Source organism: Gobius niger, assembly GCF_951799975.1.
Source record: "Gobius niger genome assembly, chromosome: 20".
Taxonomy (NCBI): domain Eukaryota; kingdom Metazoa; phylum Chordata; class Actinopteri; order Gobiiformes; family Gobiidae; genus Gobius; species Gobius niger.
In genome coordinates this window covers 21,906,226-21,921,067 of record NC_136871.1, presented here as the reverse complement: position 1 = coordinate 21,921,067, position 14,842 = coordinate 21,906,226, and the positions used below count along the sequence as shown (strand labels likewise).

Sequence of the window (14,842 nt, the reverse complement as noted above, 5' to 3'; positions counted from 1 at the left end):
CTAGTTTATTTAAATGTAAATGAAGCGATGCCTCTGAAAGATCTATAGCCCCATCTTCAATGTGTAAGTCAGGAGTATGGAAAGAAATGTAAATGAATAATAAGTAGTAAAAAGGTTAAAAGCATGTTAGTTGTTTTTTTTTTCAATTGTGATGTGTCATAGGTTATAGATATAGATAGATAGATATTCCTTGCTCACAATAACCATAAAGTACAAAAGCGATTCGCCAGAAATTTGTGAGAAAATAGGCTCCAGTCATATCTGATTGCGGTTGTTGCTGCAGTGACACATGGCTCCGTGGTGCTTTAAACGGCTCACATGTCGTTCTTTCACCGTCCCTCATGCTGAAATGATGGCTGAGCTGCCCAGGGCCAGAGCTGGAGCAGCAGCAGGAGCCCTGAGCTTAACACAACCTTTCAGTCAGCAACAAAGGGCCGTTTCTGCTTTAAGTGCTTCTCACAATTGGCACAAAACTGTTGAAGAAATGTGGCCCGGAGACACTTCTCTGTACATTTGGACTTGAAACGAGCTGCGCAATAGAGTATTATTGTGGCAGTGAACATATTGCAAAAGATAAATCAATGCTGTAATTTACTTGTGCCGTGTAAGCAACTGTTATTAAATTGCCAACTGCATTTTAGGATCAGGATTTGATTTAACCTTCCTGCATTTTATTAAAGTTTTTTGAGCAATAAAAACGGTTTGGCTTCATCTTTCTATGCAAAATTGTACACTTTAAAATGTGCCCTCCCCGATGTCTTTTATGAAACATGATTGCTTGTTTTTGTAACGCAAGTGCGGCCCAGTAGTACTGATAGATGGCACAAACAACACAGTATGTCTTCTAATGAAGGTGGCCGTGTCCTAAACATCTGACTCACCGCTTTATGCACCAGCCCTCACATATCACACTTTCAGGAAGGGAGCAGCCATAATACTGAATAACATTTGCTACAAATGTGCGCATCCATTGTCAGCATAACTGCGGTTGACCTTGTGACTTTTTGTCCTGTGTTTTTGTGCCTTCAAACTACAACAGAAAGTTACCACAAAGAGTTACATCACTGAGTTTAATGTCCTTCAAGTTCAAGGATTTTGACCACGTTTTTAAAAAGGGGATGGCAGGAGTAAAAAGGATTCACTGTTTGTACAAAAGTGTTTTTTACTTCTTTAAAACTATGGAATAACCCCAATGTCGTTGTGTTTGTCGTTGCAGGAAACAGTCGAGTATGCCTTCCTCATCATTTTCACAATTGAGACCTTTCTGAAGATTATCGCGTACGGTTTGGTGATGCATCAAAACGCATATGTGCGAAACGGCTGGAACATGCTGGATTTTGTCATTGTTGTCATCGGGTAAGTCACAAACATATAGCTGTGCAGGCATTTTTATAATCTGTGAGTCCACTTAAAGCCATAGTGCGTAACGTTTTCCGTAATACGAATAGAAATAGGATAAAATTATTATTATTTAAATGAAATATGATAAACTCAAAGAACATGCATCCTTTCTGTCTCCTTTACAAGTTCTAAAATCATTACGTCCTCTTCCAAATGTATTTTTTTTGATAGCCCTCTTTAAAAATGACATTGTCATTGTCAAGCTGAGCATCAGGAGCAGTTCTCTGACTGCTTAGTTGCTGTTGTGACAGAGTAAGCTCTGTTCTGGAATGTTTAAGAGAATTATTATAGATTTCTTAGATTAGATCAACGAAAGGCCATGGATACATTTATAGTATGTTTATATTAATCCAGGCATGTTCTAAGGCAATGGTGCCCATTACGTCGATCCCTTTCAAACCGTGTAGCTCGTGGAGTCGTGTCACTCCGAAACTGTCTTCCTCACATTTGGTACTGGATTGACACATGGAACGATGAGTCTGATACATTCTGTTTGCACACAAGCAAAAGGGACCCGCAAGCTGCAAACAGAATCATGACTCTCACCGGAAAAACACTGGTAGCATTTTGGATGCATTTGTATGGCCGCATGTATGTACGGTCAGCTGTTGCTGCAGCGGCTCCACGCGAGTGAGACTGTTGCTCACACACATTCGAGGGAGGAAGAGAGAGCGGCGATGAAGAGGAGGAGACAGGTAGACCCACAGAATGCATCCATTCTACCATCCTACTCAGTTTCTGTCCTTTGAGTAGTTTGTTGTCAGATGAGCTCCTGCCCCTGAGCATTACCATGGAGTTCCTGTCACTCACTAAAACGACTCAAATTATACTTGTAAGAAATTTAGATAAGCAACAACATTAAGAAAATAAACAACATTAATAAACAACATTTACTTTTGGTATAATTATTTTGGGCAATACAGCCCATCTTTGACTTTTATTTAATGACAGAATATAACATTGTGCTGCTTTGTCACAATTAACAATGTTCTCTCTTTATTTTACTCTGCAGTATTATACATTATAGTTACATTTTACTGAAGAGGTAAAAAGGCTTTAATTATAAATCAATATTAACAACCCTGATTAAAAAAATAAACTCCCGCTTGTGACCTTCCAAGAAATCGGAAATCTTGCAGACTTTGAATGTTGCTCGTAAGCCAAAAAAGTGTGGGCACCCCTGTTTTAAGGGATATCACTAATTTTGAACAGAAGTTAAATTCAAAATGGTGAGTGCAGATTTTTTTTCTCTTTTTAATCACTTGAATGAGACCATCCTTTGGATTCAAGTCTGTCCATTACTTAATAAACCTGTTAATTCTTTTCCACTGACCAAAAAGCTTATTGCCACCAGTTTATTGGTTAAAGTAGTACATTCCTTTTACAGTATTCCTGATTTAGTGAACATTGCTAATGCCAGCTTGGAGCCGCCAAGTGCTATTAAGAGAACCCCATAAAGCCACAGTATATGACCCAGAAAAGACAGAATAAGTCCAGCGCTGAAGTGACTCACCATTTCTCCCTACTTCATCTCTCTGGCTGTCTTTGCCTATGCTTCCCGATCCGGCTCAGCTACTGCTTTGTTAAAACTTCACATTACCATCTCTCTGTTAATCGCTGTGCGTTTCTGTGGTCCCTGCTCTAAATCATATCTTGTCATAGCCTCCTGTATCTGCAGCCTTATCTCTGCTGCTCTTACTCCTATCCGCGATCCTTCCTTCTCACAGTCCACTGGGTAGCTGGGTCAGATCCCTGTCTGTGTGCAGCATGTGGGCCTGATCTGCCGTGCGATCACTGGAAGAGTCAGCTACTTCTGCAGTAGAGACAGGCTTCTGCTGCTAAATGGCCTCGCTGTCTGGTCGCGCTGCTTCACTGCCGTGCCTCTGATATTTCCCTCTGGAGGAATGAGCTGCTAATGTTGCAGGAAGTTTTTGTTTGCTACTCAGGGGAATAATTAGTATAAAACACAAAGGCCTAGAGCTATTTATTAAACTGCTGAATCAAATCCTCTAATGTAGCTAAGATTTATTGGTAGATTTAACACTGAAGGAAACATCTATATTTTCAAAAGACTTGATCTAAAGAGAAACGGGAACAATTATCACCTCTGCTAAAAGATTGTTTCTGGCAGTATCCGGTTTGTATATTAGCTGTATATTAACATTTATAACATGTAAGGTGTAAAACATTTTAATTATGGTTTAATGATGTTAGTTTGGATACTGCATTTTGATATTTGGCTTAATTTCACTTAACTATGCTGTTTTCAATCAAAAATACACCAAATTCCAGATTTCTTTATTTTTAATTACCCTTCAATTTACCCGTCACATACTATTAATAATATTAAATTCATCACTGACAGTTAAATAGATTATGAGCCAAACAGTGTAGTAAATGTTATTTAAATAACAAGCAACAGGCGTATGGGATTGTCCCTGTAATTCACAGGCTGTAGCTAAATGAGGCTGTGGGACTGAAGCCAAAATGAAAACTTAGTGCTGTTAAATAAATAAAGCCCAGTCTGCTCTCACCAACCCCTCACACACAGCTGATCAAATCAGCTGATGTCCGGACTCTCGCGCTGTGGAGCAAGCACCAGCACTTCCCCACATGCACACCACCACAACGTGCGCTGCTTTGTGGAGAAGGACTCGTTTTTGGATGTTTTGAATGATGAGGAGAGTGTGTTGCTCGGTCAGCGCTGTGGGCGCATCCACTTTTCAGTCTCTTCCTTAGCATCAGCTCCAGTGATGGGAGTAAAATGCACACTTCCAACAATCTATGTGGCGTCGTTCCCGCGGACTTCAGCACTTTGTAGTAAAATACAGATTGCTTGTTACCAGCCCTCACCTGTCGCTGCCTTTGTCCAAAGCCGCTCTCACAAGCCGCTGCAGAGGGACAGAGATGCGCATCGTGGACAGGGAAAGTGTCCGGGGAGACGCTGAGCTGACCATGAGACATTGCGTGACTCCTCCAGCGCCGTGAGGACTGTAAATAAACGTGTCTATCATTATCAACTTGTTGTGAAGTTTGTGGTGGTCTCTAAACGGACAGAAAGCACAAAAATAACATTGCGCAAATGAACGATACACATCTTTGCCCAATTAGTAGTGGTTATACGGTAATCCTGCAGGCTTTCTAGTGGATATACGACGTATACCTGCATGTCACGTAGACTACACCTCTGATCTCTACTATTCTTGTTTTGCTCTCGACGCAGACTCTTCAGTGTTGCCCTGGAGATGCTGACCAAAGAGGAGAAGGTAGAGGTACTCGAAGGAGCAGCAGCGGCCCACCACGCGTCAATGCACGGTCACGCGGGCAAATCAGGAGGATTCGATGTTAAGGCCCTTCGAGCTTTCCGTGTGCTGCGACCTCTGCGGCTCGTCTCAGGAGTACCCAGTGAGTATCTGTGCATAGGTATACTGAGTGCATCTTTCTTCACTATGCAAACTTGTGCAGTATTTGACTTAATGTAGATGGTAAAAGTCCGACTTTATTTGTCCCACTAGTGGTAACTGATAGATAGAACAACATGAAATCACAAACACTTAAGTCTCACAAAATAAAGAAAATAGAGCCCATTCATCTGCTCATAATGTCTTAATTACCTACCTGCCATGAACTGTTTTAAACTTCTCTCTCTTCTGCAGGTTTACAGGTGGTGTTGAACTCTATTATTAAAGCCATGGTTCCTCTCCTGCACATCGCCCTCCTGGTCCTGTTCGTCATCATCATCTATGCTATTATTGGCCTGGAGCTTTTCATCGGCAAAATGCATGCGACCTGCTACTTTCCTGGCTCAGGTGAGAATTACTCTATCCACATTATCCAGCGCGGTCCCTCGGCGCCATCTCTCAAACAGCATCTTCTAACCCTTGTTCCAGACTTGATAGCCGAGGATGAACCTGCTCCGTGCGCCATCTCGGGACACGGGCGCCAGTGCCCCATCAACGGCACCGAGTGTCGGGAGGGGTGGCACGGTCCCAACAACGGCATCACCAACTTCGATAACTTCCTGTTCGCCATGCTGACGGTGTTCCAGTGCATCACGATGGAGGGCTGGACCGACGTGCTGTACTGGGTGAGAGCAGCTGTCGGCCCCTGTCACTGTCTCTTCGGATCAGGCGCACAAAATGATTGACATGGGTTTGATGAAGCTGGTGATTGTTGCCACAGGCAGCTTTCATCACCCGAGATTTGACGCATTCAGCAGTGGGGTAGCACAATATTAAAACAACATCTGATCTGCTGAATGTTTTCTTTATCAGATCACAGGCAGAGAATAGGCAAAGTCATCATTATTTTTATTGACTTGATAAAAAAAAAAGAACATTTAATGAATTGTAAGCAGCCAACAAGTTAGTGAAATCCTACATTACAGCTAATACCTCTGTGGCATGTGCTTGTGGCGTTATTAATCAAAAACTCATCCATAGGACATTAGCTTACTGTAGCCTGCTGACTTTTTGTCCTACTTCTTTCCTTCTGAAATAGGTTTTTCATTCGTTCTCTTATTTTCTGGCTTAATTCAACTTTATTTACTGTCCCTTTTTCTCTCCCTTCCTTCCTCCTTGCCTCCTGCTCTGATGCTTCCTCAGATGAACGATGCTATGGGCTTTGAGCTTCCATGGGTGTACTTTGTCAGTCTTGTGATCTTCGGCTCCTTTTTCGTTCTTAACCTGGTTTTGGGTGTTTTGAGCGGGTAAGCACTTTCCTAATGACTGCCCTTCATTGCCTGAGTATGTTGATTGCATATTTTGGTCCCTGTAGGTGAATGATGCCATTGGCTGGGAAACCCCCTGGATTTATTTTGTTAGCCTCATTATTCTGGGCTCCTTCTTTGTGCTAAACCTTGTGTTGGGTGTACTCAGTGGGTAAGAGCCGGAGCGTGCAGTGTTTGCGGTGCTGTTCTGCCTGTTTTGATGCTGTGCTGTGATTATCTATATAATCTTAAATCTGCCTAACCTTAAAATCAGCAATTAAATGTACATAATTTTTATTTATCTTTATCTGTTTATCAGTTTATTACAGTTTATTTTTTATCTTCCATCCAAAAAGCATCTTAGGGGAAAAAAGGGTAACACTTTATAATAACTAAACCGTATTCAGCCATAATGAATTATGAATTAACAATTTCATAGTTAAGAATCAACACTTCATAACTACTTAACTTTTCTACAGCTAATGCCAAACTCATAATGGATAGTTCTTCACGTACTTGTTCATTATAAAGTAGTTCACAACTAATGAGTTGTTCATGATGAATTTTGTATTAACTCATCACGTACTAAAGGAACAGGCCACAGTTTCCCCATACTGAGATATACTCACTGCAAAAAGTAATTAACTAGATCAGTATAAACATCTCAATTTGAGCATAATAATCCAAATTTTAGTTGTTTTGACTAGATAAGTGTTGTTGGGCATTTGTCCTAGATTATTTCACTTGTTTTGAGATGTTTCTGACTCGTTTCAATACATTTCGTCCTCATTTCAGGTAATTTTCTTTGCCACTGGGGTGAGAAAATTGGTCTTGTCTCATTGGCAATTTTACTTTCTTATTTCAAGCGGGATTTACCCTAGAACTGGTCTGAAATGTCCTCAAACAAGCAAAGTAAACTTGGTCCGATCAGGAAAAATGTCTAAATTAGTGAAAACCGCTCTAAACAAGATACATTTCCTCAATTCAAGTCATTTAAGCCAATAATTGATATTTACTTTTTGCAGTGCTCTTACCTGAGCTTAGATGAGTTGATGCGTTGCTGTCTGGTCTTTACGTGTGCGCTCAGTCACACAAGTGTTGTTAGCATTTAGCCTCTCCTTCTCTCATTTATGGGGCCAAACGGGGGTGAAGTTAGAAGCAACCAAGCTCTTGCATGTTTTGCCTATTTAAATACAGTTACGTGAGTAGTTACACGATCCAAGTGTAGTCACACAAAATTAAACATGTCGATTTTCTCAACAGATAAAAAGGGGAACTATATTGTAAGGCGTAACAACACCTTAGCAGCACTTCGACGTCTGCACAGTAAATAGATACTACTGCGCCATATATTTTACGATGGTGTAATAAAAGTTTGATTGCATTGCCCTGAGATGCAGAGAGACTTGCATGTTTTGACTTGAAATTGGTTTTACTCTCCATTTTCTGACGCATTGTTTATTTAATTCATGATTAATAACAATATGGGCTTTTCTGGACACTCCAAAATGCTGCACATTGCATTATTCATTCAGTCCATACCTGGTGGTGGTGATAGGTTGACAGGAGCGAGGTCATTAGCCTTGCATCACCACCAATAGAGTCACTCTTTCACCACATTCATACATAGGCAAGGTGGATGAAGTGCGTTGTCCAAGGACACAATGACAGTCTGCACCTTCCAGTTATAAGAGCATCTGAGCCACTGTCGCCCCCCAAACTTCATAAAGCAACCCTGAGTTACATCCAAGTTTGTCTTACAACCTGTTATGTTATCCGGCTATAGTTATTCAAAGCATATTCTAGGCTAAAAAACATGATTGAATATTTTAACAACAGAGGAATAAACTTATGCTTTCGAAGCCAACCACTGTGAGCATTTCCACCCCCAGTGTGTCCCGATCCCACCCAGCCTCCTGAGAGAAATTAATCTTATTCGTCGCCCTTCACTCCCTCAGCGCTACTAAGCTCTCAACGCCGCAGTTTTCGAGTTTCCCGGCTCATTTTAGAGGGGGATGGGCAATAACAGTTTGAATTAAACTTTAGAGGGTTGAGCAGTTTGCAAAAATGACATTACACAACAATAACGTTACTACAGAGCAGTTTTGGAAATGTTTAAAAAATATTGTTGCAGCTTAAATAGTGCTTGAATAACTGCTTAAGCATACACCCAGGCAGATCATTTATTTATAAAGAAAAAAAATAAAGATATAGCCTTACATTTTAAATCTGCAAACTGTGTATGTTTGTATAGTCACTGGGGGCCAGCCATATTGCGCTCCACACTGTATGTTTTTATGCAGTTAAGATGCAAATGTGTGCGTCTCTCGAAACCATCTGTCTACCTAGATTGCCTTCTTGTCATGATTAGTATTCATGCCTGAAGGAAACGTTACTGTACTGGGCTATAAATAGGCCTGTGCCGTCGTTATATGGTTTACATCTCCCTCCAGTGGTCAGCAGAGTGGACATCCGTGTGAACAATACAGTGTCTTAGAGAGTACGAGACACATAATGGAGATATATATGTGCCCCATAGATATATCTTACCCCCCCGTCTGAAACAAGCGCATTTTCTCCTGTTCAACTTTACCCAAATCTATGCCTCATTTGAAAGCTAAGACCTACAAAAGTGATTGTATCTTTTCTGTCGCCGTGTTTTTGTCGCATAAAGTTTTTTCTAAATTTTTGCGTTTTCTTTTTTGTTGCATTTTTGTTGCGTTTTCATCCTTGACTTTGTTGCTATTTTGATGCTTTTTTTCAAGAAGCTTTTTAGATTTGGGTAAAGCCAAACTGGACAAAATGTGCTCAGTTTAGGTGAGGGTTAAGAGATTAAGTGTGATGTCAAAATTATGTTTCGAAATATTGCTATATTAATGTTATGTTTTATAAACCAGGCTTTAAATGCTTAGTTATCTTTGTTTACATTATATAGACGCGTTTTAAGCTAATCAGTCCAGCCCTGAAACACACTCCATTAATTTAAAAAAAATCTGGTTTATTTATTGGTGGAATCAAAATATCAAATACTTGAAAATATTGCTAAAGCTTTCAGAAAGTTTTTGTTTGTTACGTTTCAGATTAATGTAGTTATTATATCGTGTGTTTTTGTTTTATGATCATGAGCCGCCACATCGCGGATCATGTTTTTTTCACTGGGAACATTTTGTGGAAAACTTACTTCTTCAACTAGAGAATCAAGCTCCATTGATAAAAAAAAATACAATAAAATTAACACCTTTATAGGCCTGTCACGATAACAAATTTGAGCTTCGATATATTGAGGCAGGAAAGTATCGCGATAAACGATACTATTGACTCTAACGATACTAGATACTGTCAACTCTCTAAAGCTGCAATAAACATGACATATAATGTAACTGAATTTGCTTCAATTAGAAATCAAAGTTTTACATAGATAGGGGGTGAATGCTAATCAATGTGCAGGCGCTAAAAATGTATCGTTTATCTGTTACTTATTGAACGATAAGTCGATATAGTAATCATCGTGACAGCCCTACACCTTTATATGAGATTTGGACTTTTGGACTTGGCGCTTGTAGTTCATTATTTTCATGTTTTTCGGCAGACTTAAGATTTTGCAGGTCTATGTAAATGCGCGGCGTCGTCCTAATTCATTCTCTCGTGTGCTTGGAAACATCCAGAGAGTTTTCCAAGGAGAGAGAGAAGGCCAAAGCGCGCGGAGACTTCCAGAAGCTGCGCGAGAAGCAGCAGTTGGAGGAGGATCTGAAGGGTTACCTGGACTGGATCACCCAGGCCGAGGACATCGACCCGGACAACGAGGACGAGGCGGAGGACAGCAAGCGCAACCGTAAGCCCGCCCTGTGTCCGCTGTGTGCTTATGGATGTTACATTTGCTGCTGTGTCCCGTCGCTGCAACATTGAATGCATTTTTGAGTTATACTACGACACTTTTAGCATAAGGAAATACGTAATGCTAGTCAAAGTATAAGATGTATCTGCAAATGATTGTTAGTATGGCAAATATAGAGTTAACAGAAAATAATGTTTCTATTAATCAAGCTATTTAGTGGCTTCCAAACGTTTTAGCAATGACATGTGTGATAAAAATGTTTATATATTGTCTATAAAATGCTTCTCATTAACCATCATAACTACTCTCATTACCACAATGTGATTTTGTAGCGTTACTAGGTCAGCAATGGGAAAATTAACTGGTTGACTGGTTGATCTTAGTGCTGCCAGACAAGAGGATTGCAGAAAATGTATAGTTTTTTTTTTAGAACCGAACAACTTAGGAAGCAATCAAACAAACCTTTCAAAACACGGCAATTGTGAATAGATTTGCAGCTTATGTTTAAACATTTAAACTATTACAAGATACTTACAAGATGCTACTTGAATGTAAATCTTTTGCTCATTTCTAGCCCAAATGTGTCCATTCAAAATGCTATTTCAGCTCAGGAGGAATACATAAAACGTTGCTATACAGACTGTGAAAACCTACATACAACACACAGAAAATAAACGCAATGTGGAGCCATTTTGTGTTCTTGCCCAATGTATGTCACTAAAGTAGAGCGAGGAGCGAATCCCAGGAGTTTATCTGCGATGGGGAAAAGGGAGAAATGACGTGTTATTTGAGCGCTAGACTCTTAATCCAAATCCTCTTTATGGAAGCAGCGCTCACGACGCAGGGCTGCAGCAGCTACACCTTTCCGACAGGAAGAAAGGAGTTCAGCCTCTGCAGTATGACTCTAAAATAGCTTAACGAATAGAAATGTACTTGATTTTACTAGGCCACACATTACGAGGCCACGCATTTTGAAAAGCGATATACGAATATGGCTGCAGGAAACATTGCGATTACGATGAAGATCATTCAGTCATTTCAATTCAATTATTATTTACAGAGTCCACATCAACAGTTAATATGAAACCATGAAAATGAATGAGAACATGCTCCAAACAGGAACTCTGTATGAAGATGAGGGTGAAGACTGTGAAGATAATGCTCAGTCGGTGCTTCATTACCCTCCACCCTCCATAACTCCTGCGTCGGCTGACTACAGAGATATCACTGACTAACAAAAACAACCCCTCCAGCTTTGATAAAATGTACATAGAGTAAATATACAGAGCCCTAAAAATAATAATCTGTCATCTTTTGAGGAATACTCCTGATGTTGATTTAGTAGTAATTGTTGCAGGCCAATAGACAACTTCATTGTCTGTATTGTTCTTTGTGTGACCTTTATGCTTTCTCCAACACCATCCCAGCTTTGGTGCTTGCTGTTGGCGCATGAGCCTCTACCATCATGTTGCAAATGCAGCGGAGCATGTTAGCAGAGGCCCAGACACGCACAAGCACTGTCCATGTGGCTCCTACCCCCACTCCGATGTCCGCAGTCCACCCCGGCTCACCTAATATCTGTCTAAAATGAATATGTTGATGACTGTATGTTGTTTGAGTACACTGTTGTCCTGTGGTGCCTGTTGCTCTGACACATTTTGATAGCCGTTCCATTCTCGCCCCCCACGCGCCTCCGCTGTGACGTTGTGTGTGAATGCATGGGCTTGCATGCATTAACATGAAGGGGTGACTCTGGCTGACCTCACCGAGAAGAAGAAAGGAAGGTTTGGGTGGTTCAGCCAGTCGTCCGACACTCATGGTAAATCCCAGAGTTTCCCTAAAGTGTCTACTACTTTGTACAGTGTGTCTTTAAATGTCTTTGTTCAATTATCAATACACACATTTAGTGATTACTTATTGTCATAGAGGCATTAACCCCCTTGAAATGAGAAGTATAATCAGCAATGAGAGCTCAAGTGTGTTATCTTATGTTTGTGGCCATACGTGTATTACACTTTCAACAGTTGTTACTTCACCAGTCTGCTCCTGACTGTGTATCACAGCCAGGGCCAAAGATCAGTGGATTGTGCCGCGAAACCTTCGACTAGCAGAAGTTTAAATTGTGCCCCACACCTTTATTTATGGTTAACACCTTCATACACGTCTGTCTCACAATAAAATGTTGAATTATTGCATTTCAAACAAATGACACATGACTGAATTATCATGAGATCAGTGGGTTTTGAGGCAGTGACTTTGTAGAATTACCTAAATGGTATGAGTACAGGTATCATTCATTGTACAGCATTATAGCGTGATTGAAAGCTTTAAAAAAGATGATTTAGGATGGACCAACTTGTAAAATGTTGGTGGTTTAATAACCTGCATTTATTGTGTGTGGGAATCTTGTCGCTCCATTTCAAAAACCCATAGCTCAGTGTGAATATAGGAAACAAGGCTAAACCCAGATCACTACTTTAAATGTCAGCACGGTACACTGAGAGCTGTCAGGCGACTCAGGAATCAAAGTCAGAGCCACGGCAGAGCTCTCTTAATACCAGGCGCAGCACCGGGACGTCTCAGACAGGCGGGACAAGGAGGAGCGCTTGATAGACTGCCCCACTTTCGATTGTCCAGAAGCTGTCCACTGGCCTGTCCACTGTCAGCTTGCCTTCACAAATGAACAGATCACACAGCAGTCTTCTAAGGCTATAGGAGAAGTGAAAATGAATGACTTTAATTTTATAATCCAAATGTGAGGTCACAAGCTATTGGTCCATTTCGTGTCAGTCCCAATCCCTACTAAATGCATAGTGTAGGGTCAGGAATTGTATCCAGTTTATGAGCACACAGAAAACACTAAAAATACTGCTATATCCAACTAACTTAACTTGCATAACTTGCTGCATTGCGTGTGTGCGTGTGTGCGTGCTAACATACTCCTGTGTGCTGTTGTGCTGCCGCAGCGAGTGTCCCGGCCAGCGAGACCGAGTCTGTGAACACAGAGGTTCAGAATGGAGAGGACGAGAAGACGCCGTGTTGTGGACCTCTGTGGTACGAGCTGCACATTTGAACACAATCCGCCGTTTATCGCCGCTCTGTGTTTGTTTGTTGTCAGTTCCCTTTTTCTCATAGTTTGCTGAATTGACGTTTCTAATATTAACTTTTCTACCTTCTCTGCTCTTCTGCTACACTTTGGATCCCTCCACTTTGACTTTTTTTCTGTTAGTCAAAAAATTTCAAAGTCAAAGTTCAGGTCAGTATGCTGCATAAATGTCTTTGCATGAGGTGTTTTCAGTTGCTGCAGAACTTGCTTTAGTTTAGGTACTTTTATCACTGTTTGTATTGTGTTGTATTTTAATGAGCTTCTGTGAAGATGATAAATCTGCAACTTTTATACAGTCAGCATGTACCGTCTGTATTTATAGAGCAGGGTTCTGTGCTGGTGTTTTCAGCTCATTTACTGGGACTTGCTAAAATATGTATTGACGCAGTTTTCCACTTGTCCCTTCCACACAAGGCAGAGTTATACAATAGTGATGTGTTATCCTGTATTGCAGTCGGCGCTGGCGCCGATGGAACAGGTTTTGCCGAAGGAAGTGCCGGTTGGCCGTGAAATCGGTTCCTTTCTATTGGCTAGTGATTATTCTGGTGTTTCTGAACACACTCACCATATCCTCTGAGCACTACAACCAGCCTATGTGGCTCACTCAAGTGCAGGGTAAGAACATCATATATACTGTATGTGAGGCTTGTTTCCAGAACTCAACCTCTTAATGTGTTGTGTTTCATCTCTTAGATGTGGCCAACAAGGTGCTGCTGGCTCTCTTCACTTGTGAGATGTTAGTAAAGATGTACAGTCTGGGTCTTCAGGCCTATTTTGTTTCCCTATTTAATCGTTTCGACTGCTTCGTGGTGTGTGGAGGGATCACAGAGACTATTCTGGTGGAGTTCGAGATCATGTCTCCTCTGGGTATTTCCGTGTTTCGATGTGTACGTCTTCTGCGGATCTTTAAAGTCACGCGGTAAGTTCAGACTCACTCTGTCTGTGATCACTGTCTGATGTTTTATTAATTTTCTGGTTTCTCTCAGACACTGGCAGTCGCTCAGTAACCTCGTGGCCTCGCTGCTCAACTCCATGAAATCTATTGCTTCCCTTCTGCTGCTGCTCTTCCTCTTCATCATCATCTTCTCACTGCTGGGCATGCAGGTGTTCGGGGGGAAATTCAACTTTGATGAAACGCAGACCAAAAGAAGCACTTTTGACAACTTCCCCCAGGCCCTGCTCACTGTGTTCCAGGTATCATTGGGGCTATTCACATTTGCAGTAGCGAGTGCGACCTGCTGTAAATAAGTGCTTGTGTTCAGATTCTGACTGGAGAAGACTGGAACGCTGTCATGTACGACGGCATCATGGCGTACGGAGGACCGTCTTCCTCTGGAATGATCGTCTGCTTCTATTTCATCATCCTGTTCATCTGCGGAAACTGTATCCTCAGTAATCAGCTTATGAAAACTTTATTTGTGGAAAAATAGTAGCTTTAGCCATTAGGTTTGTAGACGACATGGGGTCGCAGTCTGCCTCTTAGCAACAAGGTCACAGGTTTGGGTTCAAGGTTTTGATTTCCAGCCTGGGTGGTGCCTGACTCGTGTTCTCTACATTATCTATTTCTCTAAAAACAGTAAGTCAGTGCTTTATTTGTCATTGTACAACCGTACAACAAAATGTACAATGTACAATAGAGTCCTATCTGAGGCCAGGGCTCCCTGCAGAAGACATTCGCAAATCTCCGCCCAAAATTCCTATTTAGATTAGATTAGATTTTATTTGCACATATGATATTTAAAATACACGTTTACAAATCCATATAAAGAGAATACAAATACTGTGCAGGAGA

The 14,842-nt window shown here is 41.1% G+C and overlaps 1 protein-coding gene across 7 annotated transcripts in view; it reads left to right on the top strand.

Moving 5' to 3' along the window:
• Positions 1 to 14,842, top strand: part of cacna1da (calcium channel, voltage-dependent, L type, alpha 1D subunit, a) — a 50,292-nt gene that overhangs the window by 13,079 nt on the left and 22,371 nt on the right. For 4 of the 7 annotated variants that reach the window (XM_079578795.1, XM_079578793.1, XM_079578796.1 and 1 more), the window contains exons 4-16: positions 1,217 to 1,356; positions 4,625 to 4,806; positions 5,058 to 5,210; positions 5,292 to 5,488; positions 6,006 to 6,109; positions 9,775 to 9,941; positions 11,689 to 11,763; positions 12,911 to 12,998; positions 13,174 to 13,200; positions 13,505 to 13,665; positions 13,744 to 13,969; positions 14,037 to 14,244; positions 14,313 to 14,433. In XM_079578795.1, the coding sequence (XP_079434921.1) occupies positions 1,217 to 1,356; positions 4,625 to 4,806; positions 5,058 to 5,210; positions 5,292 to 5,488; positions 6,006 to 6,109; positions 9,775 to 9,941; positions 11,689 to 11,763; positions 12,911 to 12,998; positions 13,174 to 13,200; positions 13,505 to 13,665; positions 13,744 to 13,969; positions 14,037 to 14,244; positions 14,313 to 14,433 (1,849 nt within the window). Of the gene's footprint in view, positions 1 to 1,216; positions 1,357 to 4,624; positions 4,807 to 5,057; positions 5,489 to 6,005; positions 6,110 to 9,774; positions 9,942 to 11,688; positions 11,764 to 12,910; positions 12,999 to 13,173; positions 13,201 to 13,504; positions 13,666 to 13,743; positions 13,970 to 14,036; positions 14,245 to 14,312; positions 14,434 to 14,842 lie in introns of all 7 variants that reach the window. The other 3 variants (XM_079578790.1, XM_079578792.1, XM_079578791.1) reach the window with 1 other exon arrangement.